Source organism: Taudactylus pleione, unplaced genomic scaffold (assembly GCF_031769625.1).
Source record: "Taudactylus pleione unplaced genomic scaffold, aTauple2 ptg000053l, whole genome shotgun sequence".
Classification (NCBI taxonomy): domain Eukaryota; kingdom Metazoa; phylum Chordata; class Amphibia; order Anura; family Myobatrachidae; genus Taudactylus; species Taudactylus pleione.
Window position 1 is genome coordinate 18,133,699 of NW_028284455.1, and position 25,247 is coordinate 18,158,945.

The 25,247-nt window shown below is 45.2% G+C and overlaps 1 protein-coding gene across 1 annotated transcript in view; it reads left to right on the plus strand.

Annotated features, from left to right (window-relative positions):
• The first annotated feature begins 12,013 nt into the window (after positions 1–12,013).
• NR1D2 (nuclear receptor subfamily 1 group D member 2) overlaps positions 12,014–25,247 on the plus strand; it is a 34,602-nt gene continuing 21,368 nt past the window's right edge. The window contains exon 1 of the mRNA XM_088463504.1: positions 12,014–12,304. Within this exon, the coding sequence (XP_088319630.1) occupies positions 12,289–12,304 (16 nt within the window). The 5' untranslated portion in view covers positions 12,014–12,288. The remainder of the gene's footprint in view (positions 12,305–25,247) is intronic.

Genomic DNA, 25,247 nt, shown 5'->3' on the forward strand with positions numbered 1-25,247 from the left:
GCGGTGTATAAAAATTGTGATTCCCTTGCTAGTTTCACCTAGAATCTCACGGTTTATAACTATCCCAAACAAAAATTAGTTAACTAGCAATCTGACCAAATTGCTGCTTCATGAATATAAAAAAAAAAACAATTTACAGTTGCTAAAATCCTAATTTTAAATTGCTGTTTATGCTGAACAATGTTCATAAAACAGTTTTTCAACCTTTTCCAACTTGTGGCATGCTGGACAAGATACTGAAACTCCTAATGTGCTACATTTGTGCCCCAAATTCATATGGTCAAAGTAATGCGTCCAATGCCTATCATCAGAGCCCCCTTATGCCAACCCTCTTGCTTACTTCATCTTTTGAAGTTCAGTCTTCAATTTGAAAAATATGTATAATTTCTACTGTCCATCCACAACTAGCTCTCTGCCTGGCTTCCAAGGGTCTGTATGCCACACACCTGCAGCCAGAAAGATCACTCTTAAAAGATGGCCATGGGGCCGAGTGGATGTAGAAAGAGCCAGTCCAGTTGCGATGGACTTAGGGATGGGGCTGCACCCAGTGGGATTCTTGTACACCCAGGTTGGATTAGGCAGCCATATATAATATATATAAACAAAAATATTGCAATGGGGTTGGGTCAGTCCATGATCCTGTGCCCAGCCTGGTTTACCATTTGTTTATATTGCTGCTTTAAATCCATTAATCAAAGCTTGCCATTGATGACTTTTGCAAACAGTGGGTTAGTAAATGTAGCCCATGGTCTTTCATTAACAGGTACTGTTATATCAGTGACTTCATACATTCTTGTAATGTCTAGCATTTTATAAAACTTTTATATCAGAACTTGTAACAATCTATTGATTATCATTTATATAATATATTGACACTAGTTTGTCTACCCAGCCAACACTATCCTTGAGAGAGAGGTGGATTCTAAGTACTTTCATAGGGTTATCACACTGTATAAGTACTCAGTAGGTGAAGGATGTTGCTTCCACCTCTTTGTCCTACAAAACCAACTGCAAATAGTGTCAGATGGAAGATATCACGCACACAACAACAAAATGGAAAACAAAAATCCAACTTTGTTTCATTATATTTTGTTGTTAATATATTTCTTCAGGGTCCATAGGGCTCCACAGGGAGACGATGGGGTGTAGGTGGTACTTGGAGGACTGGACATCAACAGCAAAGTTTTTTTTTTTTTTCTATCCAGCATGCTCTGGTCCTTCCCCCTATAACTGCCCACAGCCTGACGGCAACTCAGTTTCGTTGGTGTCCAGCAGGAGCTGGATCACCGTTAGAACACTGGGGCTGCTGTTAAGCAGCCCAAGCTTTATTTGTATGATTTATGTTCATACAGAGCAAGCAGCGCTAGGCAGTCCTCTGGACGTCTGCGCTGCTGCTCCATCACCCCTCCGCGGCAGCAGCCCTCGGCTAAGTACTCTCGGCGGGGCTCCAAGGGGACCTAGCTAGCAGGTCTTCGGACCCAAGACTGCAGCTGGGACTCAAGGGGACAGGTGAGACGGGGATCCGCATCGGTCCGCAGTCTTACCTCTGGTCTCAGGAGACAGACCCGAGGTGCTGATGTGGACACTGGTTCATCTGGGACTCCACTAGACCACCAGGGTATAACCTATACTGGCGCAGGGGACATCTAAGGCTAGGGCCCTGGTGGTAGATGTCAGCATAGGGGAGAAGGCCCCTCCCCCAGCTCATGGCACCATACTACTGCGGTCTTGCCGACCCTGAGCTGCTCCTCCCTCACCCTCTGCCCCCTCAAAGACTTGCTGCCACAATCCTGTGGGCCGACCCTCCAGGTACACCAATCTGGGAATCGCCCCCTGTGACTTTTACAGGTTACCTCAGCACATGTGGTTTTCTAAACCTGGTAACTGCCACCAGCAGAAGAATATAATGCTAACACAATTATCAATACTTGGAAAAATAGGTAACATGAGCCATAGGAGGCCTTGGGTCATAAAAAACACAGATCCAGATCTAGAATTAATGTTTAATTAAAGAATATCTTCAAAGCTTATGTACAAAACGTTACAAAGAACATAATAATGTTAAAGAATCACACAGTTAGTTACAGTTTCCAGAAAATCAAATAAAATAATGAAAGTGAGAAACAAACCATTCGGATCACTTTGGAGTAAATGGTTCTGGGATGAGGCCTTCTTCCCAGTGACTAATTAGAACTGTGTTTCATATCAAACACACATTTTTATGCCCTTTCACAGGCTGCTCCGGGTCACCCCCCATTGGGATAGTTTAACCATTCCATTGTTTAAATGACTAACACAGGCTCTCCTGGTCACCTGAGCAGGGGTTAGGTAATTGCTCACTCCATCCTGTTTGAAGCTCAGCTGGCTAGGAGAAAAATTTGACACCTTGCTGGTCGGTCTGTCTCTAGTTGTAAGCCTGACCCCCTGTGGGGTTATAAACTGACCCCAGTCTTTGATCTGTGCTTCAAGTGAGAAAACCACAGACATTAACAACTTGTACACTGAGCCTAGGGCTATAAGTAAACACTAGCCAGTCAATTACCTCTCAACTATACAATTTAAGACATTTTTCCTACAGAAAATAAACATTACATACAATGTAAGCAGTACAATTTGTTAATACGCCCATTTCAAGACAAAATGGGCTTTCCTGCTAAGCTCACAGCAGCCATTTTCTTCAACAGCCACAGGGCACTGGGAACGCTGGGTCCGGTCTCCCTGTATATCTCTCCTAGGAGCCAGGTTATACAGCGCTATTTCCTACCAGCCACTGCGGCCTGTGTAGTTGAATTTAGTGCTCACTACAGTTATATTGTATGCTTTGCATTGTATGTGACTTGTGCTAGCACTGCTGTTTATTTTTCTCAAATGTCAGCTTATAACTTTCCCTTTCTTTCATTATAACCCTGGAATACTGAGGTATTGTACCATTGTACCTCACATCTACCTATATTTGTGATAGCTATCACATACTGTATATCTGTGTTGCGCACTACACTGTGTCAGATTGTGTGCTACTATCTATTCCTACCTATCTATACACTCTAAATGTCGCTAATTAGCGTTGTAAGTCGCACAAGAAATAATTACTCTTCAGACTTTGATTGTGTTTCCAAAGCACAAAAAGATATTATTCACCAAAAAGCAGATAGTTACACGCTGTGATCTAAATACAATTAGCGCAAACAAATTATACAATCACAAGGTACAGTCGATACATCCAGGCGCTCTGGATCCAGATTTCCGGCATCAAAGTTGAAGCCTCCGTCAGAAGAACAAGCAGACTAACTACTGGAAATAGAGCGTCCTTATATGTACCCATACAGAGATAGGCAATACAATAGAACAAGTTGGCATAATCCCATTGGTTCTTCTTCCTGGTTCTTCTGTTACAATACAGTTCATAGGTCAGATTGTAAGATCACAGTCCAGCCACAAACAGCTCTTTGTGTCCATTTTCCCACTGAATAACAAGTCTAAAATGGCTGCATTACAGAGTACATTTTAATGCCTATCTCTCTATGATCCATAATTTGCAGACGTATGTTGCGATTTCCCCACCGATGGAACCGGAAGTCTGCAAATAAACAGTAGTTTAGAATAGCACCAAACACAGTCTGCTTATCATGTACTAAACCTGAGATCTCAAATACAGTCGCTTTATTACTTAATAATGAATAAAACCTTGAATATAAACCTTAATGCTAGAGAACCTTCCTATGTAAGTGTGCAAGGTGTAAGTGTAAGGATTTTAAGAAAAGACGCTAGTTAGCGTTGTGCGACTACGTGTTTGTAGTACACCGTGGTACGTGTTTTGCAGGATTGGTCATATATGTTTTAGTAAATGTCTGTATTTATATAATGAGGACTTTTAACATTGTTCTATTGCGCGGGAATCGCCCGACGCTAAATAATATCGCCGTATGTACTTATAATGTGTGAGGTTCGCTAAAATGGGGCTAAGCGGTCATTCGCAAAATGGCGTCGGGCAGATTTTAATTTTAACAGACTCTGTCTCAGCCAATTATCCAGCTTCGACACTACATTATCCTTGCAGCTATGTCTAGCAAAGGCAAGGATAACAAGCAACTTGCTGCTCTCACTCTGGTGTCTTGTAAGTCCTGCTCATCAGGCTAAGCTTCAGAGGACCTTGTTCAGGATGGTCTATGTGTATCTTGTTATACTCCCCTTGGCCCATCAGCTCCTGCATCCTCTCCTCGGATCCCCCTCTGGGCTTCTTTTTTGCAAGTGTTGGCAAAAATTGTGGACCATCTAGCGGTCCCTGTGGTAGCTCCCCCTATGGGATGGCCACAGCAGGTACTGCTTGCGAATCCTTTGCCTCCCCCATGAGTAGACGTACTTTCTACCTCAGTGCAGAATCTGGCGCCTATCTCTACAGCCTTTCAACAAATGCTGCAAAAGGAGAAACCCTTACCTAGTAAACCTACTAAGCATGCTGTGTTTTCTTCCCAGTCCACCCAGCTATCCGATTCTGAGTTATCTTCTGGGGAGGCAGAAGACACAGACCTCTCTCACTCTGACTCCCCGTCGGGAGAGGAGGAGCCCCCCTCTAAATAGAATATACCTGCACTTGTGACAGCTGTAAAATCTATTCTTAAATAGAAGAGGCTGAACCCACTCCTAAGGCAAAAGAGCCACTATATAAGTGACAGAAGGAGTTTTGCCAGAGTTTCCTCACTCTCATCAGCTATCTGATCTTATGTGTGAAGCATGGAATATGCCAAGTAAAAGGTATCAGCTGCCTAAACGCTTGATTTCCTTTTACCCACTTCCAGCTACTGATTGCACTAAATGGGAAGTTACTCCTGCAGTGGATTCCCACTGACACGCCTAGTTAAAAACGCTACCTTACCTATCCATACAGCAACCTCCTTAAAGGAGACTACGGATAGAAGGATTGAAACTTGCCTGAAGTTTATATACTCTCTTACAGGAGCTATTACTCATCTGGCCAGGGCTACGGTCTGGGTGGCAAAAGGCATTGAGAGTTGGGCAGAGGCCTTAAAAGATACATTTGCCTCTTATTCTTGAGGGAACAGCTGTCCTACATATCTCACATTAGAGATGCAGCCTCCTATTTAGGAGAGGTGACTTTGAATACTGGTCTAGCTTTCAAGGCATCTGCTACTTCCGTGGTAGCCCACCGTATTGTTTGGCTTTGCTCATGGAAGGCAGATTTGGACTCTATAAAGGCTTTGGAGTCTCTGCCTTATTCTGGGGACATCCTGTTTTATCCAGTATTGGACAAGCATGTGACTACCTTGGCAGCTTCCAAGACGGCGTTCTTGCCCTCTGCACCTACTACGAAGCCTCGGATGTCATCCTTTTGGTCCTTTCACCCCCTAAGAAAAGCTAAAGGTCAGTCCTTTCCATGGCAGTCGGCATCCACTAAGGTCTCCAAGCCTAGGACCAAACAGGCCTGGGCTACTAGATGTCCACCAACCAAACCTGAGGACAAGCCTTCATCCTGATGGGGTGAGCCGCTCCCAGGGTGGGAGGCCGACTTCTTCAGTTCGCCCAATTATGGCGTCAGACCACCTCAAACGCCTTGGTAAAATAGTGGTCTCCCATGGATACGCCCCTCATTCCTGTGGCACCCCCCCAGCAGTTCTTTTGCACAGGTCCTCCATCAGACCCAAGCAAACCTCTGCTCCTCCAGAAGGCCATTCAGTTCTTACTGCTCTCAGGGGTAATCATTTCGGTCCCCTCATCACAGCAAGGGAAGGGCTATTCTACATTTTCTTGGTTCAGAAGCCCAACTGGTCTCATCGGCCTATCCTGAACCTCAAGTATCTGAACAAGTTTATCAGGGTCCCCAGGTTTCGTATGGAAACCCTACGCTCCATTGTCCTGGCTATGGAGCCTGGGGACTTTATGGTGTGTCTGGACATTCGGGACGCTTACCTACATATACCTATAGCGCCTTCTCATCAGCAGTATCTCCAGTTTGCTGTCCTACAGCAACATTACCAATTTCAAGCATTGTCTTTTGGGCTTTCTACACCTCCTCGGGTCTTTACCAAGATCATGGCAGTTATGGCGGCCTATCTTCGTTGTCAGGGGATCAGACTGCTCCCATACTTGGACGATCTGTTGCTCTTAGCAAGCTCCCCATAAATTATTCACTGCCATCTACAAGTAACCATTGTTTTCTACAAATGCATGGTTGGCTGATCAACTGGAAAAAGTCTTCCCTGACCCCTTCTCAAAGAGTGGTACATCTGGGAACCTTCTTGGACTTTCAGGCTCAGAGAATCTTCCTGACAGCAGACAAAATTTCTGTATTACAGCACCGAGTGCGCAGATTACTCCACAGTCGCCGAGTGTCAATTCACTCTGCAATGCAGACCTTGAAATCCATGGTGTCCACCTTCGACATGGTGGAGTTCGCTCAGTTTCAATTCAGGCCCCTACAATACCTGATCCTCTCCAGGTGGAATGGACTGCCCAATCTGCTCAGATCCCAGACTATGGGCCTCTCTCTGGAGGTTCACCTGTCCCTATCCTGGTGGCTACAGACGTGCCACCTACAAAAGGGTCGCCCATTTTGGATCCCGGACTGGGCACTCCTCACCACGGACGCAAGCCTCCGCGGGTGGGGTGCAGTGACCAACCAGCACTCCTTCCAAGGATGCTGGACTCCAGCTGAGGCGATCTTACCAATCAATGTCCTGGAACTCTGAGCCATTTACAAAGCCCTCACTCTGGCTCAGGATATTCTTCAGGGCATACCAGTACAAGTATAGTCCGACAACGCAATGTCAGTGGCCTACCTCAATCACCAAGGAGGCCCACAAAGTCGGTCAGCAATGGCAGGTCCCAGAAAGCCTCCCCCCTATGCTGGTACTTGGAGAACCACAAGTACCAGCAGGCAGGGCATTAAGGGCCCGCTGGTACCTATAGTACCCCTGTAAAAGAAATATCAAAATAAAAACAACACCATATGTTTTAATAATATATTTTGCTGCACCTTTACCTGGGGGTCGGCGTCTTTTAAGCTCTTTTTCATGGCCGCCACCCATCCAGGACTTCTCCGGCGACTTTGATCTTACAGCTCTTCACTCCTCCGCCGTCGGACTGACACCCGCTGCCTCGCCTTGGCTTATATAAGCCAGCATAAAGGGGTGGGGTCAATCACGGCTCACCGTGGCCATATTGAATTTCAAAAATGGCGCTGTGATGCCATTTTTGAAATAGGAAGCCACGGGTCTTTTCCTGCAGGTGCAGGATTTTTGCTATTCAATTAGGTGCGTGGTTTTTAATTTTTTTGAGGGCCGGGAGGTTTTTTTTTTGCACACCTCCAGAGCTCGACTAATTTTATCCTAAAATCCATATTTTTAGAAAAATGGTAAGGAAATGCTTTGGAACCCTGGCAAACCCCCCCCCCCCCCCCAATGACTATTTAAGCAATTGGAAGTTTCCAATTAGCTTAGTCAGAAAATACTCACCTTACAAAGCACTGTCTTCTTCCTCCAGCATCTGGAACCAGTCTCCTGCAGCAGCGGTGTGTGTAAGTGATTGTGTGTGCTTCCCACCAGCAGCACCCTTCCCAGTGCAAAGATGGAGTGGCGGTGAGCGGGAACCTCAGAGACCAACAGACCGTGTGTGCATTTTTTAAAAATTGAATACCGCGGGTATCAGGAGCGCGCGTGCTCGTGGTATTCCACAAGAAAACCTCACTCCTAGTTGTATATGCCCCATAGTATAATTCACGAATCATCCATTGTAACAGGTCAGGTGGTCCCCACGCTCCAGGGTGGATGATATAAATATGTATTGTGTATAATATATATATATATATATCGTGTTTCCCCGATAATAAGACCTACCCCGAAAATAAGCCCTACCCTTACTTTTGAAACATGGTCCAAAATAAGCCCTACCCCGAAAATAAGCCCTAACAAAAAAAAAGGAAAAAAATAATGATAAGTAAAGAATTGTAAAGCAGGACTGAGGGCATGTTGGGGATAAAAGAAGGATTGAGGGCATGATGCTGTCAATGTTAATTAAAATAAGCCCTACCCCGAAAATAAGCCCTATGGAGTTTTTTTGACCCCCAAAAAAATAAGACCGTGTCTTATTATCGGGGAAACACGGTGTATATATATATATATATATATGTGTGTGTGTGTGTATATGAGTGTCCATATATATATATATATATATATATATATATGTATTATGCAACAACACAAAACGCGGCACTCGGAGGGATGGTATTAAGATGTGTTATGCTCTGTGCTCTCTATCGTTTGGGTTCTTATATGCTATTGAAGACATCAGAGCGATTAACTTTAATTACTGAACAGACAGACGACATTGATCATACTATGAGCGCTTTGACACTATTATGGTGATAGCCTCATGAGAATGTCAGCGCTCTATATAGCTATAGCGCTGACCAACTCCCGACAACGATTTGTTCATGACTTCCGGTTGTAGGTATGCGTTCCATTGCTTTGGACGCATGGAACTTCCGGTAATAGCGCTGGTTTCTTTTCGTTATATTTGCTGTTTTGATTCCATCTGGAAGCCGTTTTTGACCCCTTTTTTGGCGGTGGGACCTAGTGCCAATAAGGGTATCATCCTAGTGTCGTTTGTAATGTGTATATTCAGTTGTTTAGAATATGCAGTGATCATGTCCCAGCATACATTGTGTTTTGCGTGGGTGGAGTTTCACCTAATGGATGTGGGTATATATGTCAGCAAGTGGTGGTGGTATGTAGTCTGTCTTTGGTTTTCAAGTTGAAACATGTTTGCTGTGATGTCCTGAAGAAGGTCCTCCATGGGACCGAAACGTAGACTATGACTATTGCACTTTATGGCTCTATGCACTTTCTCCCTCAAGATGGGTAATTAAAAACCAATTTTCTGTCAGCCACCTGGTGAGTGCCAATTCTTCTGAATTATATATATATATATATATATATATATATGTATTATGCAACAATACAAAACGCGGCACTCGGAGACTTCCAAGCAGTGAACCCTGTGTAAGGGTATTTAATAAATGGTCAACGTTTCAGGGACCGCATCCCCTTCCTCAGGATGTGATCATTTATTAAATAACCTTACACAGGGCTCACTGCTTGGAAGTCTCTGTGTGCCGCATTTTGTGTTGTTGGATTGTAGTTTGGGGGTGCGTACCCAATAGGAGGGCAAAAGAGCAAGCTTTCCTGTGTTTGGTATGCTGGAGTGCCGAGGCTGACATTGGGATAAATATCATACTTGTCTACCCTCGGCTGGGAGCCTCCCGAAAATTGGGGGTCGCGCTCGGCCCCCCGGATATGCAGGCAAGCCTCCAGGCCTTCGGCAGCCTGTCCTGCGACCCCCCTGCGGTTAACTATAAACCCAGGCAGCGGGGGGGCAGTGACGCAATTCACACTGGATCGCGTCATCGTTGCCCCGCCCTCTCATTTACATTACGGTTAATATATCCCCCTTTTGCCGTGACACGCTCCCCCCCCCCCCCCCGCAGTGGAAGCCTGACAGCTCCCTCCCGGGAGGAGGGAGCTAAAAGTCAGTAAGTATGATTATATATTATATATATATATAAATATATATATATATAGATATAGAAAAAGGCAGCACTCACAGGTACATATAACAGGCTGTGTCAATTGCTCTTCTGTCCTTTAATGGACATTTATCAACAACATAAATACAGTGTACAATACATACTAATATAAGATATACCCCACTTTGAATGCCACCTGTTTGTACCGTCATAACATCACTGACGTGCGTCATTACATCACGTGTCTTCCGGAACCGGCAGTGAGTGGAGACAGCACCATGGCAACAGTAACCATGGCTCTGTAGCCTGACAACAATGAATGAATCAAAACACACAAGATAAAAACCACATTACCAAGAAATAAAACAAGAACATAAAACTAAAACAATGGACGAACAAATAGCAAACATCGCCAGGTGTGACCAAATAACATAAAAATTTAAGTAAAAGGACACCAAACAAAACCCTTTAGCAATAATCCAGCAGCTAAATAATATAACAGTATACAAAAAAAATTATATATTCAATACTAAAAGAGCAACACAGAGTAAATTCACCTCCACAATGATGAAAATTAAACAAATGTATGAATTCCATACCTTCACATTTGAGTATAGTTTTGAAAAAATCCACTGGGGTAAATTTACTAAGATGGGAGTTCTATTAAGAAGTGATGTTGCCCATAGCAACCAATCAGATTCCAAGTATTATCTTCAAAAAGGTGCTAGATAAATGAGAAGTAGAATCTGATTGGTTGCTCTGGGCAACATCACTTCTTAAATAGAACTCCCATCTTAGTAAATTTACCCCACTAGCTAGATATACAGTATCCAATTTGTGGAATGGCAGTGAATTAGATACTACTGTAGACTGTACAGTAAACTGACTGATCAAAATAGACTGCTACACGCTCATCATCCTTTACCTTTGAACAAAGGTCTTCCTTATCCCCAGTTTCTAAAAGTTTGTAGGATTATGAAAAATTATAATATTGCTGAACAGAAAATTGATATGCTTCAGAAATTTCAAGCTAAAGGCTATGACATCAGGAAAAGCTAGATCCATAGTACTAAAGATGAACCATACTGAATACTCCTAATCTTGAATTAGGCCCTCCTCCAAGGGACATATTATGCTGTTCATTAACAATCACAATACAGGCAATAACTATACTTGTCAAACCACCAAGAGATTGTGGCCTATCATCAATACAGATGAATCTATTAGAGTACTAAAAAATTGTAAGGTGATGTTTGGATACAAGAGGGGCAAGAACCTGAAGGACTGGTTGGTCCACAACTAATATCTGATGTCCCAGAAGCAAGTGTACATTTTTTGTCCAGGAAAGCAGGATGTTATAACTATGTTATAAATATACAAGTTGCTACATGGAATGGGAAGTTATATAGTTAGTCCGCATTCTTGGAAATGGATTCCTGGAAAGCTGTCTTAATTTGTACAAGTAAATACGTGATATACTGTACATTATCAGATACCCATGTGGCATGGCATATATTACTACTCTTCACTTCTGCAGGAGATATCAGTTTAAACTAACCTGTCCGTGGTCCCGCGTCGGGTGTCAGCACTGCTCAGAACACCAGAAAATGGCCGCCGCTGCCATTTTTCCGGTGTTCTGCGCATGCACAGTAGACTCCGGACACACTCTAGTGCCCGAAGTCTACTAATGCTCCGGTGGCTGGCCAGCCGCGTCAAGTCGGCTGCCGGCCACCGGGTAAAGAGGAGGGGGCCCCGCACGTGTAGTGCACACAGGCCCCCTCCTCTCTTAAGACGCCCCTGAGTCTCATAGTGTTTATGATGAAACCAGCAATCGCAGTCTCATAATGTATATAATGAAACCAGCAATCACAGTCTCATAGTGTATATGATGAAACCAGCAATCACAGTCTCATAGTGTATATGATGAAACCAGCAATCGCAGTCTCATAGTGTATATTATGAAACCAGCAATCGCGGTCTCATAGTGTATATGATGAAACCAGCAATTGCGGTCTCATAGTGTATATCAGTGTTGGCTAACCTTGACACTCCAGCTGTTGTGGAACTATATATCCCAGCATGCCCTGCCACAGTTTTAGCATGCCCTAATAGCAAAACTGTACCAGTGCATGCTGGGTTATGTAGTTCCATAACAGCTGGAGTGTCAAGGTTAGCCAACACTGGTGTATATGATGAAACCAGCAATCGCAGTCTCTAAATAACAGAAGCACTTGAACATCGGAACCGAATAGTAATGGGATTACTGTTGGCTGGGGGAAGATGGTCTTTTTAGCTTTATGTAAATAGTCACCGTTGTAGGAAGGACAGACTAGGATGAGCAGGAGGAGACTGGTACCTGATAGCTCTGCCAGCCGCTGCCATGGGCTGGCATCTGTGTAAGTGGCAGCCCAGGAGGCGGAGTGGCAGAGGGACGGGTGATATTTGTCAGGCACAGATTCGCCCCTGGCTAGGAGAGGCTGCGTCTATCATACAGGAGCAGCACTAGTACTGTAGGAGAAAGCTGGAGACCGGGGAATAGGGCAGATAGCGGCCGGGGCAGTGGGGGACACAGAGCTGCATACATCTGCCCACTGCCCGCACCGAAGTGTATGGACGCCAAGGCAGCCAGGAGGAAGCCGGGCATGCAGGGCACCCGCCGGGTTTACTCTGCGGTCGGAATGAGCAGCTGAGGACAGGAGGGAAAGAGGACGCCGCATCAGCAGCACCGAGCACCCGGGCAGCCCCGCACTATGGAGAGCAGCGCAGGTGAGCGCCTTTTATGACAGGTGTGCGGGGAGGTACATGTTGGGGGGCAGTACTGCGGGGGTCACTGTGCGCGATTGCTGCTCTCCTAGTACTGTAGAACTACAGGTCCAACATGCCCGGTAACTATACAGCAGTTTGGGAGCCGCGGGCTGCCCTCTCCGGCACTGTCAGTGGGGCGCAAGACTGTGGCTAGAAGGGCGGCAGAGCAGGCACAATGATGCGGGATAGGGGTGACCACCGGCTGGTCTCTGGCACTACTGGTCTCACATGGCCCCGGCGCAATAGCCATGTGCGAACACTATTTACGTTCGGCTCTTGACGGGCCCCCTAGCTGCGTGATGTAGCTATTACATAATGAAGGAGGGCGGCACAACACGTGAGGCTGCTGCCCTAGCTCTTCCCTGACCTACTTTCTCCAACACGTGGATTCCAGGCTCGCAGCTCCCAGCCAATCAGCACCTCGAAAGCAACGCCTCTTCCCTCTGCTGTCCCCAAGAGCTGCCGGCGGGAGACAGTGACGGTGGTACTGAGCGCACGTGTTATACGGGCCTGGGTCGTGCATGATGGGGGAGCCACTGAGCTCACTGATGTCATGTTACACATTGCTCACCACATCCCTGTCACCCGGCTTTATTATTACTGTTGGGAGTTGTGTAACTAATATCTGTCACAGGGAGAGACACAGGCTGTTTTGGAGAAACATAGTTGCTACCATTATGTACATCTGTCATTCCTTTCAGCAGAACTGTTATTCTTTTTAGTATCTTCCCATTGTTGTAACACAGTTTAGTAAAGCTCAAAAATAGCAATATAAAATGTGTATGTGTTTTAATAATACATTACCAGAGCTTTTACCATGACCCCCTTTCATTCAGTACAAAATGCCCTGCTCCCAAATGTCGCATTTACTGTCTGTTACCTCAATGAATTAATGTATAAATAAATATACTGTTTTTGTCTATGATTTCCATCATGGTAGCGTGCACTGCTGAATCAGGTTCTCAGTTTTTAAATAGGTCTGGGTCCCATAGGACGCGCTGTTTGCGCACGCACCGCAGAGCAGCCAATCACGGCTGGTGGTGCTTGGTTGGAGAGAGATGAGATGCTGCCGGCGGTGACTGACTGCTGTGGCACATACACAGCGGCCGCAGCAGCCAATCACCGGCGGCGGCATTCGTCCAATCACCGCAGACATCTCGCCTACCACTCACCACCAGCGGCATCACATCCAATCACTACCGGCGGCGTTCTCCAATCACCACAGACAGCATCTCACCTACCAGTCACCAGCGGCGACACCACATCCAAATGCTGCCAGCTGTGCGTTCCACTACAACCATTCCACCTGATTTCCCCTGCTTTCTTCTATCTTCCCCCAGGCCTCCCTTACCCAGGTAAATCATATTTATTATAGCACATTAGGAGCGGACCCTGGTGTCCTAATGTCATTGGGCAGAATTCAATTGATTTCGCGGCTCGCATCTCCCGTCTAAAGTGACAGGAGATCGCGGGCCGCTATGCAATTGTGCCAGCTTTTCACGCTGATCGCGCCCATAGAGGTCAGGTTTAGCCGCGTAAAGCAGCTAAACCCGACCAAAGTGCTGGGCGTGGTCGCGAAAAGTGATGTTTGGGCGCCCAAACATGTCACTTTTCGCACATTTCAGCTCTCATCCCCCAGGGGCTGCGAGCTGAAATGTAGCGCTTGGTAGCTGATCGCGCCCGACAGGAGCAAGAATAGAATAGCTCCGTCGGGCGCGATAGGTGATGAAAAGAATTGAATTCCGCCCATTGTGTTCTACAAGGGAGCATTCTCTAGTGCATTGTTATAATACAGCTGCAGCACCCACAAGTGCATCGGTATGATTACATGGGGAGACTGACTTGTGTCCTGTTAGTGGAGCAAAATCTTGTACATGCGGTGCAGCATCTAGGGTCCTCTTATTATAATAGAAGGAAGCAGGCCCTAGTATTCTGTAGCTATAATACTGATAGGGCAGGCTGTGGTGTATTGTAGTTACACAGCTACTGTAATACATGTTTATATTATAGCAACTGCTGTAAAACAAATATAAAATATTGTATATTGTACTGTCACCTTGTACTACGTTCCCCTCTCCCTATGTATGTACCCCTCCTGCTCCCCTATGTACTCTTCCCCCATCCCTGTGCTCCCTGTTCCCCTCTCCCCATGTCTGAACCTCTTCTGCTCTCGTGTACACTCTCTCTCCCATCCCTGTGCCCCCTGTTCCCCTCTCCCCATGTCTGTACAACCTTCTAATCTCCTGTGCACTCCCCCATCCCTATGCTCCCTGTTCCCCTCTCCCCATGTATGTACCCCTTCTGCTCTTCTGTGTACTCTCCCCATGTCTGTACCCCTTCTGCTTCCATGTGTACTCTTCCCCCCTTCCCTGTGTCCCCTGTTCCCCTCTCCCCATGTCTGTACCCCTTCTTCTCTCCTGTGTACTCTCCCCCCATATATGTACCCCTTCTGCTCTCCTGTGTACTCTCCCCATGTCTATACCCCTTCTACCTCTCTTGTGTGCTCTCTCCTCTCCCCATGTCTGTACCCCTTCTTCTCCCATGTGTACTCTTCCCCCGTCCCTTTGTCCCATGTTCCCCTCTCCCCATGTATGTACCCCTTCTGCTCTCCTGTGTACTCTCCCCTATCTCTGTGCCCCCCTTTCCCCTCTCCCCATGTCTGTGCCCCTTTTGCCTCTCCTGTGCACTCTGCCCTCCCACCTCTGTGCCCCCTGTTCCCTCATATCATTCTCTTTACAAAATATGTCCTACAGTGCATTTTTATGTGCTACAGGCAGTGAGGCATACATTGTGATGGGACCCAGAAACTGTGGAGTAGGACCCCAATTTTTTAAAGTGAGGGGTCCCTGGGAACTACATTTTTTCGTCGCACACCGCGTTCACTGTTAGTATCTCCTTGCTTTGCTACTAGACGTATTCAGTGGGTCTGGATTAGTGGTGACCTATATGTGAATGTATTGGGGACCTCTTCAACATAATTTATTGTATAAAATGCACTGCTTCCGAAATTCCCACTTAATTTAGAATTGCAATTTCCCAATGCTGAATCATTATTCACCCAAAATAATTGAAATAGTTAATGAGTATTACGTTTGGGAGAAAAATATTCTGTAGTTGTTGGTAGGGGTCACGTCATGTTGGAGGGTGTGCTCCAGAACTGGAACACATGGCTATGCACTGATGGGGAACAAGGAAAGACAGTGAGAACTGCAACAGAATGTCTACTACCATCTCCACACTTATTGTGCCATTAGCTGCTTATGCAGGTGGAAGGGCTTGGAGGGGTCAGGGCAGGATAAATAATGGGGCTGGTGGAGCTACAGCTCCAGGCCCACTTTGAAAATAGGCCCACAAGATCCCCTGCAGTGCAGACAGGCAGTGTTGACAGGAAAAAAAAAAACCTGTGAAGACTTTATGCACTTCACTTGATGGATCCGAAGACCCAGCCGTTCACCCTGTTCCCCCCCCCTCCCCACATCGGGGAAGCCCTTGACCATCTGAAGCCTCTTGGTCTTCCAAATACTATCCTTGCCGCCCAAAGCTCCACCCCATGCCGTCCGAAGCTCTGCCCCCATACCGTTCTAAAGCAACCCTGGCCCGTCCAAATTATTCCCCTCCTTGTGTCACCAGAAGCTCCGGTCCACTCGGCATCTCTGAAGCCTGTCCATTCATCCCCCTTGGCCCCCACCTGCCTCCCGCAGCAACTGAGTTGACAGCTGGGCGCAGAAATTATGAAAAAAGCTAGCCCTTCGGGTTGAGCGCAGAGGCTGAGCTGCCTTGCACAGGAGGAAAGGTGTCACCAGCCAGGAGGAAAATCCAGCATGCACGAAGTACCTTCCCACAGGTCAGTGTAATGTCTGGCAAATACATATATATACATACAGTGTGTGTATGTATATATATATAATATATATATATATATATATTTATTATATAAAAATACACACACACACTCTGTGTGTGTATATGTGAATATATATTTATGTGTGTGTATCTATGTATAAGTGGGGATATGTTCAGTATCCTGACAGCAGGGATTCTGGTGGTCAGAATGCCGATGCCGGAATCCCGACACGTATAAGAATACTGGCACCGGCATCCCGACTGCTGGGATCCCGAAGGTAAGTACTGGGGTTAGGGGAGGGTTAGCATTAGGCGTTAGGGTTAGGCACTAGGGGGAAAGTTAGGGTTAGGCACTAAGGTAGGAGGGTTAGGTTTAGGGCGCGGGAAGGGGGAAGTTAGGTTTAGGCACTAGAGGGGAGGGTAGAGAGAGGGGGAGGGTTAGAATACTGACCGACAAGTGTCGATATTCTAACCCTGTCGGGATTCCGGCGCTGGTATTCTGACCACCAGCATCCCGACTGCCGAGAGGCCGACTACATCCCACTCACAGCACAGAGGTCATGAATTATGAGTTATGACGGATCTGTGTGTAGTTTGTATGTCCTCCATGTTCGTTTGCATGGGATTCGCCACAGCGCTTGTCACACCCCTTGCAGCAGCACACAATAGGCCCTTCCTATGTTTCAGCTCCAGGCCCATGTGGACCTTAATCTGGCACTGGAAGGGGTGTCTGTTGTATAGATGCTATAATTAGGAGGCGTGAGTCCACCATTGTTCTGTCACCTTGGTTTATTATTTATATATAACATCTGGGTACAACTGGATGGGAAAATGTTTAATGTGGTATAGCAGAGAATGCTCTATATGGTATGATAAAGTACAATATTTATGAAGAAGGAATAAGACAGAGGTAAAGAAACAAAAACGTGTCGGGACATTTATCCACAACTCCCAGCGTCTTAAACTGTACAACATGTATGTTTAGGATTGCATAGCGATTCATGTGTCCAACTGCTACCAACAAAATGGAGTTCCAGCTTATTTCTGTTTTTTTTTTTTTTTTCTTTGTAGTAAATTTAGCCAGGGTGAGGTTGGTACCGTCCCCATCAGCCTTGTTATGTCTCTACATTTTACTTCCTCTCCACCACTTTATGCACATCTCTAGCTCACCTCCTGCATCTGTCTATCCACTGGCACATTCCTGTTCTCCTATAAATGTATTTATTTTATTTATTAACAGTTTCCTATATAGCGCAGCATATTCTGTTGCGCTTTACAATTGTAATCATTAATAGAACAAAACTGGGTAATAACATACAGATATATAGGTAAGAAGGCGCTGCTCGCAAGCTTACAATCTATAGGGATATAGGCATTGATACACAAGGATAGGTGCTATATATTGTTTGTTGGTTGGCTGCATGATCCAGTCACACAGGAATGTCGACCAAATGTCATGAGGATGTGAGAGAAAGACGATGTGTGAGATTGTATGTGGACTGTATAAGGGGATGTAATTAGATATGGAAGCTATGAAGGTTATGTGGGAGGTTCTGGAATCTGATAAGCTTGCCTGAAGAGGTGAGTTTTCAGGGAACGCTTGAAGGGTTGGAGACTAGAGAAAAGTCTTATTGTGCGAGGTAGGGCATTCCAATACATACAGTACTTCTCTCAACAATCCTATATAATCAGTCTCCATATTCTGTGTGCACAGTTTTTCCCATTGTCTGGAGCTCTAGTTACTATAATAATAACAACAATAACATTAATGTTACTGTTTAAATCCAGTAATTTCAGTTGATGCTGCAACGGTAATGTGCAGTACTTTTTGTAGGTCAAGGTCTGTATCTGGCACCCCTGACAAAATACATTGACTATGCTTGCCTAGTGTTATGTCCTGCATCCCACAGTTCTTGCTGTATAAAACCTTGCCTTCGCTGGTTAACTTTGAGTTTTTTACATATTGCCACCCATGTGACCTTCAGATAAATGCAGAGAGCTTTGTAAGTGTATCCAGAACATTGATTATACATCATTCCATCCAGTGGTCGAAGTGGGAATTTTGAAGTGCGGGTATGTAGGCACCATGTGTATGTACGCCGAAGGCGTGGCCAAAAAACAGAGTGGCCTCACATCATGAGGGGCATGGCTACTCAAAATGGGAGTCAGCATCCATCTCTCACCCTTTGCACCTTTTATGCGCTCCTTTCCTTTCTCGCCTCTGCATCTCTCACTCCCTGCTTTCTTTTCTTGCCTCTGCACCTCTCACTCCCTGCTTTCTTTTCTCATCTCCTGTACCTCTCACTCCCTGCTTTCTTTTCTTGCCTCTGCACCTCTCACTCCCTTCTTTCTTTTCTCATCTCCTGTACCTCTGACTCCCTCCTTCCCTCTCTCCTTACAGACTGTCATTGAATGCTATAGACACGTCATACACCCCTCAAAGTTAGTATACATGAACATACTCATTACCTGAATCACTGCAGTACTCCTGGAACAGCTGGAAGAAGAGGGATCTCCCGGGCTGTACAGAAACCATCTTCACATCAGCACATATAGTCATGTAGAGCCAGCAGCGCAGTGTTATATTATACTGCACAGGACAGGCAGCGCCACTGTATACATGACTGGACAGCTCCAAAAAACAAAAGCAACACACTTGGCACCCACAGGAAAAAAACAAACACATAGGCCCCCACAGGAAATAAATTAAAAAAACAGACGGGGAAATTAAATTGTTCTGGGTGGCATTTATGCTAATGGGTGCCCAATGGAGCAATTCAATTGCTGCTCTGTCAGGTACCCATTAGCTGTGGAAGACATTTCTTCTCATAGCCTCCTGAGGTGGCGAGAAGTAATGTGCAAAAAGTTCATGGTTTGGGTGCTGAAACAACTACTTTAGACGCACACACACAGGCTTTGCATGAAAAAAAAGCCCAGCGCATATTGTCATAGATAGGAAAATAAAGAAATACATAGACCCCTGCAGGAAAAAAAACACATAAACTTTGCATGAAAAAAAAACACACATTGGCACCTATTGGAAAATATGGGGTATGTGGTGGGGTACACAGGGGTAATGAGGCACACAGGGGTGATGGGATACACAAGAAATGAGGCACATAGATGTAATGAGGCACACAGGAATAATGAGGCACACAGGAGTGGTGGGGTACACAGAGGTAATGAGGCACATAGAGATGGTGGGGTACACCAGGGATGGTGGGGTACACTCTGCACATGAATAATAACTGTGGATTCTGGTTTTACCCACCAGTTTCTTCTGTACAGAGATGAGGAGGAGGTTGGCTGACTCTGACTGAGGGCTGTAAAGGTTGAGTGGAGAGGGATGAGGACTCAGAGGGAAGCAAGGAGCAGTGCTGGTGCCAGTGGATGAGTGGAATCAATTTGCAAATGCTGTACTAGGGAGTGGGAGAAGCCGCCCCCAGCAATTAAGTGGCCCCAGCAGCATTAACAGCTCCAGGACTCAGATAGCTGCACCAACAGTCGTCATAGCAGACCAGTATGGCAGGCTGTCCTGTCTTCGGCAGGGGGACAGGCACACACAGGCAGGCAGCCGGCACATTCGAGGGCTCCACAGCATGGGTGAGACTGAGTGAGGCAGACCCGTTCCGGCAGGGAATGGGCACAAACAAGCGGACCGGTTCAGTGCAGGGCTCCCCAGCATGGGTGAGTGAGACCTTTCAGATGGGACACAGCTACACAAGGCCAGCAGCAGTATCATGCAGGCCAGCGGGGCAAGAGTGAGGCTAATTTATGGCAGAAAGAGCCTCAGCCAGCCGCACAGACATTGACTTGTGCCGTGGTGGGCAGTATGAGGGGCTGCCTGTTAGTGTAGCGGGAGATGGGCGACACAGCAGGACTCCGGAGCATGCCTGAGTAGACTGTCTGTCACTAGGCATGTCCAGCTTTCCCACTCGGCGCTCAAGCCAAGCCTCCGCCCTCTGCTTTCAGCTCTACAGTCCTGAGAAATGATTAAAAAAAAAAAAAGACTAGTGCTTGAAGTGCCGGTATGTCATACTGTTGCATACCGGCACACTTCGAGCACTGATTCCATCTAATCAAAATGTACCATACACTTGCACTGTTTGCTGTAATCATTCAAAGACTCTGGAGATGACCATTAATAAGCTAAGATTAGGGTGAAATCAGCGAGAACTCGGGAGTCCTGGATACAGGAACGCTATGGTTATGCTATTTGGGGATTTATTTGAAGAACTTAAGTTGAATGCTCCTTTATGGTCTTAAAGTCATGCATCCATGTTAAGTCTGAGGAATCGCGACATCAAATTTTGACAAATTCAAAGTTTTGCTAAAAAATAGTTTTAAAAAAAATCCGTTTAAATATAGTTAAACTATTGTGCAACTGATGTTTCACAGAAAGCCAAAAACAAATTTCCAAAACTAAACTTTGAAAATTTCTATAAATGATCAATCAATTTTTAATTTGGAGCTTTTGGAATTTTACAGTTATGATTTCCCATTTGTAATCTCTACTGTAAATGTTTATAACGTCACTTTAGCCCCATTTAAACATGTTTCTAAAATCCTTTTTGATAATAATGCATGTGATTCATACTGTCAAGTTCTTGTGCTGAAATAAGGCTTCAGAAATGGAATCCATCTACTGTATATGTGTTTGACTGAATCAACAAAAAACAGTACAGTAAAATAATGAGAGTGCATGTGCTTAGAACTGAAGGAGTCACACTTTTACAGACACAATAGATTATCAGTGTTACAATGCTGAGCAGAAAACACGTGTTTCTGCAGCTGTGATCGCAGTTGAAGGAATCACAAAGACATTTGTGACATCTTGGTGGAAGTGTCATGTGTATAGCCAAGTGAGTAGGGCCCACACAATAATTAGAAGTTTAACAACAACACTGAAGATTTCAGCTAGCCAGGTTTTATTTAGAGCGGTGCGTCTTAAGCCACACATCCACTACCTGACCCAGAGAAGACAGTACGATTACAACATTGTAATCGTACTGTCGTTCCCCATCCCCTGCAGTGCCTACACTCAACAATCAGTCGTTCATTGTAGGCACCCTCCCATCATCCCTGAACATGGTCAATCTGTCCGTATCGGCAGATTGACCAGCATTGGTAATTAGATTAGGGAGAACCTGCGTTCCAAGGAATATGAATGTTCCTAAAAGGGAGCTGCTCCAATAAAAGAGATGTCCCTGTCTCTTTAGATTTAAATAGTCATCAAAAATAGATAACTGGAGCGCTTGACCCTATAGTGTATGTGAAACATGATAGTTGATCTTGCAGGTGTGGTATGAACAATGAATACTAAGTGATATGGTATAAACAATTTACTTAGATTAAAATAAAAAATGAAATGAAATAACATGAATATATTCACAATCTCTAGATTGATAAATCAATGTGCTGGATGGAAGAACAGCACATGTTAATGTAACGTTCTTGGAAATAATGATGAAGTGCTGGTAAATGGCAGCGTGACTTTCACAGATAACCGTCACAGTATGGTGGGTATTCCTGTGGACATGAATGGGCAGAATAGAGAATCCAAATCCAATGAGTGGTATGTCAGATGAGCGGCGTCCCGCTTTACTGAATCAGATGTTTGTCCAGAAAACGTGTGTGTGAAGTATACGTTGCCCCGGGGGGGATCTTCCCGGAGAAGGAGTACGGCTCTAATGCTGGGTAATGCGGGAGGTGAGAGTCCTGGGCATTGACTGAACCTCCCAGCTGTGTTGGATCACCAGCGTGTGAGCAGGGTGACCTAGCTCAATACCAGTAATTGACCCAGGGAAGATCCCCCCGGGGCAACGTATACTTCACACACACGTTTTCTAAATCCCGACGCTGGAAGACATGCAGACACCGGACCAATCGAGGTAAGTCCGGTGCCTCTTAACTGTTAACCGGGGGGGGTTGGGGGTCAGATTTAGGCACCCCTGGGGGGACTTAGGGTTAGTCACCTCCCTGGGAGGGTTAGGCTAGGGGAAGGGGAGGTTAGGGTTAGGCGCCACTGGGGGGAGGTTAGGGTTAGGCACCACCAAAGGAAGGTTGGGGGGGGGGAGGGAATGGTTAGAATACTTACCAGCCCCAGTCAGGATATCTTCCTGTGCAGTCGGGATTTGAACTGGCCGCCGTTATTTAATGTTTCGCCGCCGTTATTTCAATCCCATTCCCAAGAGAACAATGACTTGCAGTACAAAACATTGCAGGACAAGTACATACTTCCTCTATTAGCCTTAGCTGGTAGATCGCATACTGTGGTGATATTGTTACGATGTGGGTGATTTATTTATTTTATTTATTGCACATATTTATCTTTATTGAAGCAACACAATGATGCATACATGTTACACAGTATATCATACAAAGGGAAAAAAATAGATGTTTGCACACATATTCAGTTCACATGGGTGATTTTTATCAGTAGTGGATGCTCATTGTTCCTCATTGACTCTGGATAAATACAGAATGCATTTATTCATTACTTTGTGTATGGTGCTTGCAGGTTCCTGTGTCAGAGGTGCTTAACCCAGGCACTGCTGAGGGTTTTCTTATCCCTGTGCTAAGGCCATATTTCAACTTTTGCACTTGTAACATTCCAACATCACCATTTTTACCGACTCTCAGGTTCCCCCCTCTAGAAGGCTGCAGTCAGGTGGGAGTTGTTGGAGGTCCTTTTTCAATTGTGGATTCACTCACATGTGCAAGTGCCGTTATGGGGATGAGGTGCTCTCCCCCAATATGGAAAACATATATATTCCATAGTTCTGTGTCATATTTTCTGGTGACCAGACAAGACATATTAAGGGCCCCGTAATATGAAAGCGGGCACTTCCCTCTTTCAAATGTGGGTTCCCCTTAATGGATTCAAACCTTGGAGAGATCTACATCCATCCTTGGACTTCATGATTTTTTTTGTAGCGTAGGGGTTCTTAATCCTGGTGTTACTTTTCATTCTATTTTTCCCAGTAAGTGCCTTTGTTGCACATATGGTTGATGAAGTCATGCTCCTGCAACGCCCTTGGATAGCCATTTCTCCCAAACTGTAATCAGGGCTTTTTCACCATTCAAGCTTCATTTGATAGCAATCAGGTCATGATGACGTCGCATTCTCCTCAGATGTGTATTGACCAATGAGTGGGGCAAGTCATATTATTAGAATATTAACTAACTCCTGTATGATGTTGGGTAGAAAGTTTAAAGATGGAAGCTCTATGCCAACATATAGGGATGTAATGCTGGTGTGAAAGTGGTGCCAGGGAATGGAGGTGTCAAGTGCAGCACTATACTACTTAAAAGATAATCAAACCTATATATTAGTAGCAAGCAAATCATACTAAAACAGCCACTACCTCCCTCTACTCCAATCTGTCCTCATTGATGCTACCTAGCTCATTTTCCTCTCCAACGTACTATATCTGCCTCCTTGCTCCTACAAGCCATACACTGGCTTCTCTTCCCCTTTAGAACCCAAGTCAAACTTCTCACACTCACAAAACCCTCACCCAATCCTCTCCTGTTTACATCTCTGACCTCATCTCCTTTCATACTCCCTCCTGTCCACTTCTCTCCACAAATTAATGCCGTCACTTTACTTCTGCCTCCAAGATTTTGCACGTGATGCTCCCTACCACTGGAACTCTCTCCATCTCCTTATCAGATTTTCCACGTGTCTACAAAACTTCAAACTCTCTCCCAAGACTTTCTTCTTTGTCAAAGCTTTCCAGCCCTCATCCTAACCCACTGCTCAATGCTCCTTGTCACTGTCTCTTCCCTGTGTGTCACCCCTGTTTGTCTGCCACTCCCCTTTAGACTGTAAGCTCTCACGAGCAGGGCCCTCTTCCCTCTTGTTCTCTTGTGCTTTTCCTTCTCTCGCTTCATTTCCTCACTGCCAACAGCGGCACTAAATCTTTGGGTTCAGCCTTACCACTGCTGAATTGGGCTTATGACTGCTAATGCAGCAATGTTTATAAACCTTGTCCTTGTTCTGCAATGTTTTGTACTGTAAACCATGTTTTTTTTTGTGTGTTTATACTATACTGTACCTGTTTATGTATGGTGTAAGGTGCTATGGACCTTTTATGGCACCATATAAATAAAGTATAATAATAATACACTACTCGTTTCCAAATTTTACTAAAATATTTATAGTGTCCAATAAAATATTGGCAAATGTTTGCCCTTTGATTGCCTTGAGGAGTATGCTGGTATAATCACAGAGCAGCTTCTGTGTGTTGTGATAGTTATTACTAGTGACTTAACGGACAAAGTAACTGCTGACACTGTGTGTAGGCAACTTTTTAAAGTATTTTTGATAACTGAAATGAGAGGTTGAAGATTCATATCTAGTGTATAAAATAATTGTCAGTTATAAATGTATATGAAAACAAGGCACATCTTTTGTATTATATGTGCTGCAACACTTGAGATTTCATGAGTATATGGGTTTAAACTCTCTAGTCTTTAAGCACAGCAAATGGCCTATACCTCTTCTCCTCTTTGATAACTACTGTTCCTTCCTGTGTTCAATTTGTTTCTCGTGCTGCTCCCCACTCATTGGACTAGGGCTACCGTCAGAAATTGTTAGGCCCAGTATAAGTAACACAAAGGCCACAGGTCACCTCCGCCACTTGCTCCTAAACGTCTCCACATGCCAGTCCCACATGCCCTTAGACTCAGACAACTCCTCAGATCCCAAATGTATTCCAGAGCTCCTCCACATAGCCATCTGATGGCTCCACATACCATCAGACCTCAAATTAAATTTACATTCCCCTCACACCTTTCCACTTGCTAATCAGACCTCCGTACATACCTCTTTACTTGACCATTGCACATGTCACTCTGAGCTCCCTGCATGCTCATTAGAAGCCATCATACCTCACCACTTGCCTCCCTGACCCTCCAACATGCAATTTACATTCACCTTTGACTCCCCTACATTCTCCTCCTTCTTCTTCACATGCCAATCAGAACTCCCTACATGCCATTTACATTCCCCTTAGAATCGCCTACATTCCTCTGTCCTCTTCATATGCCCATCAAA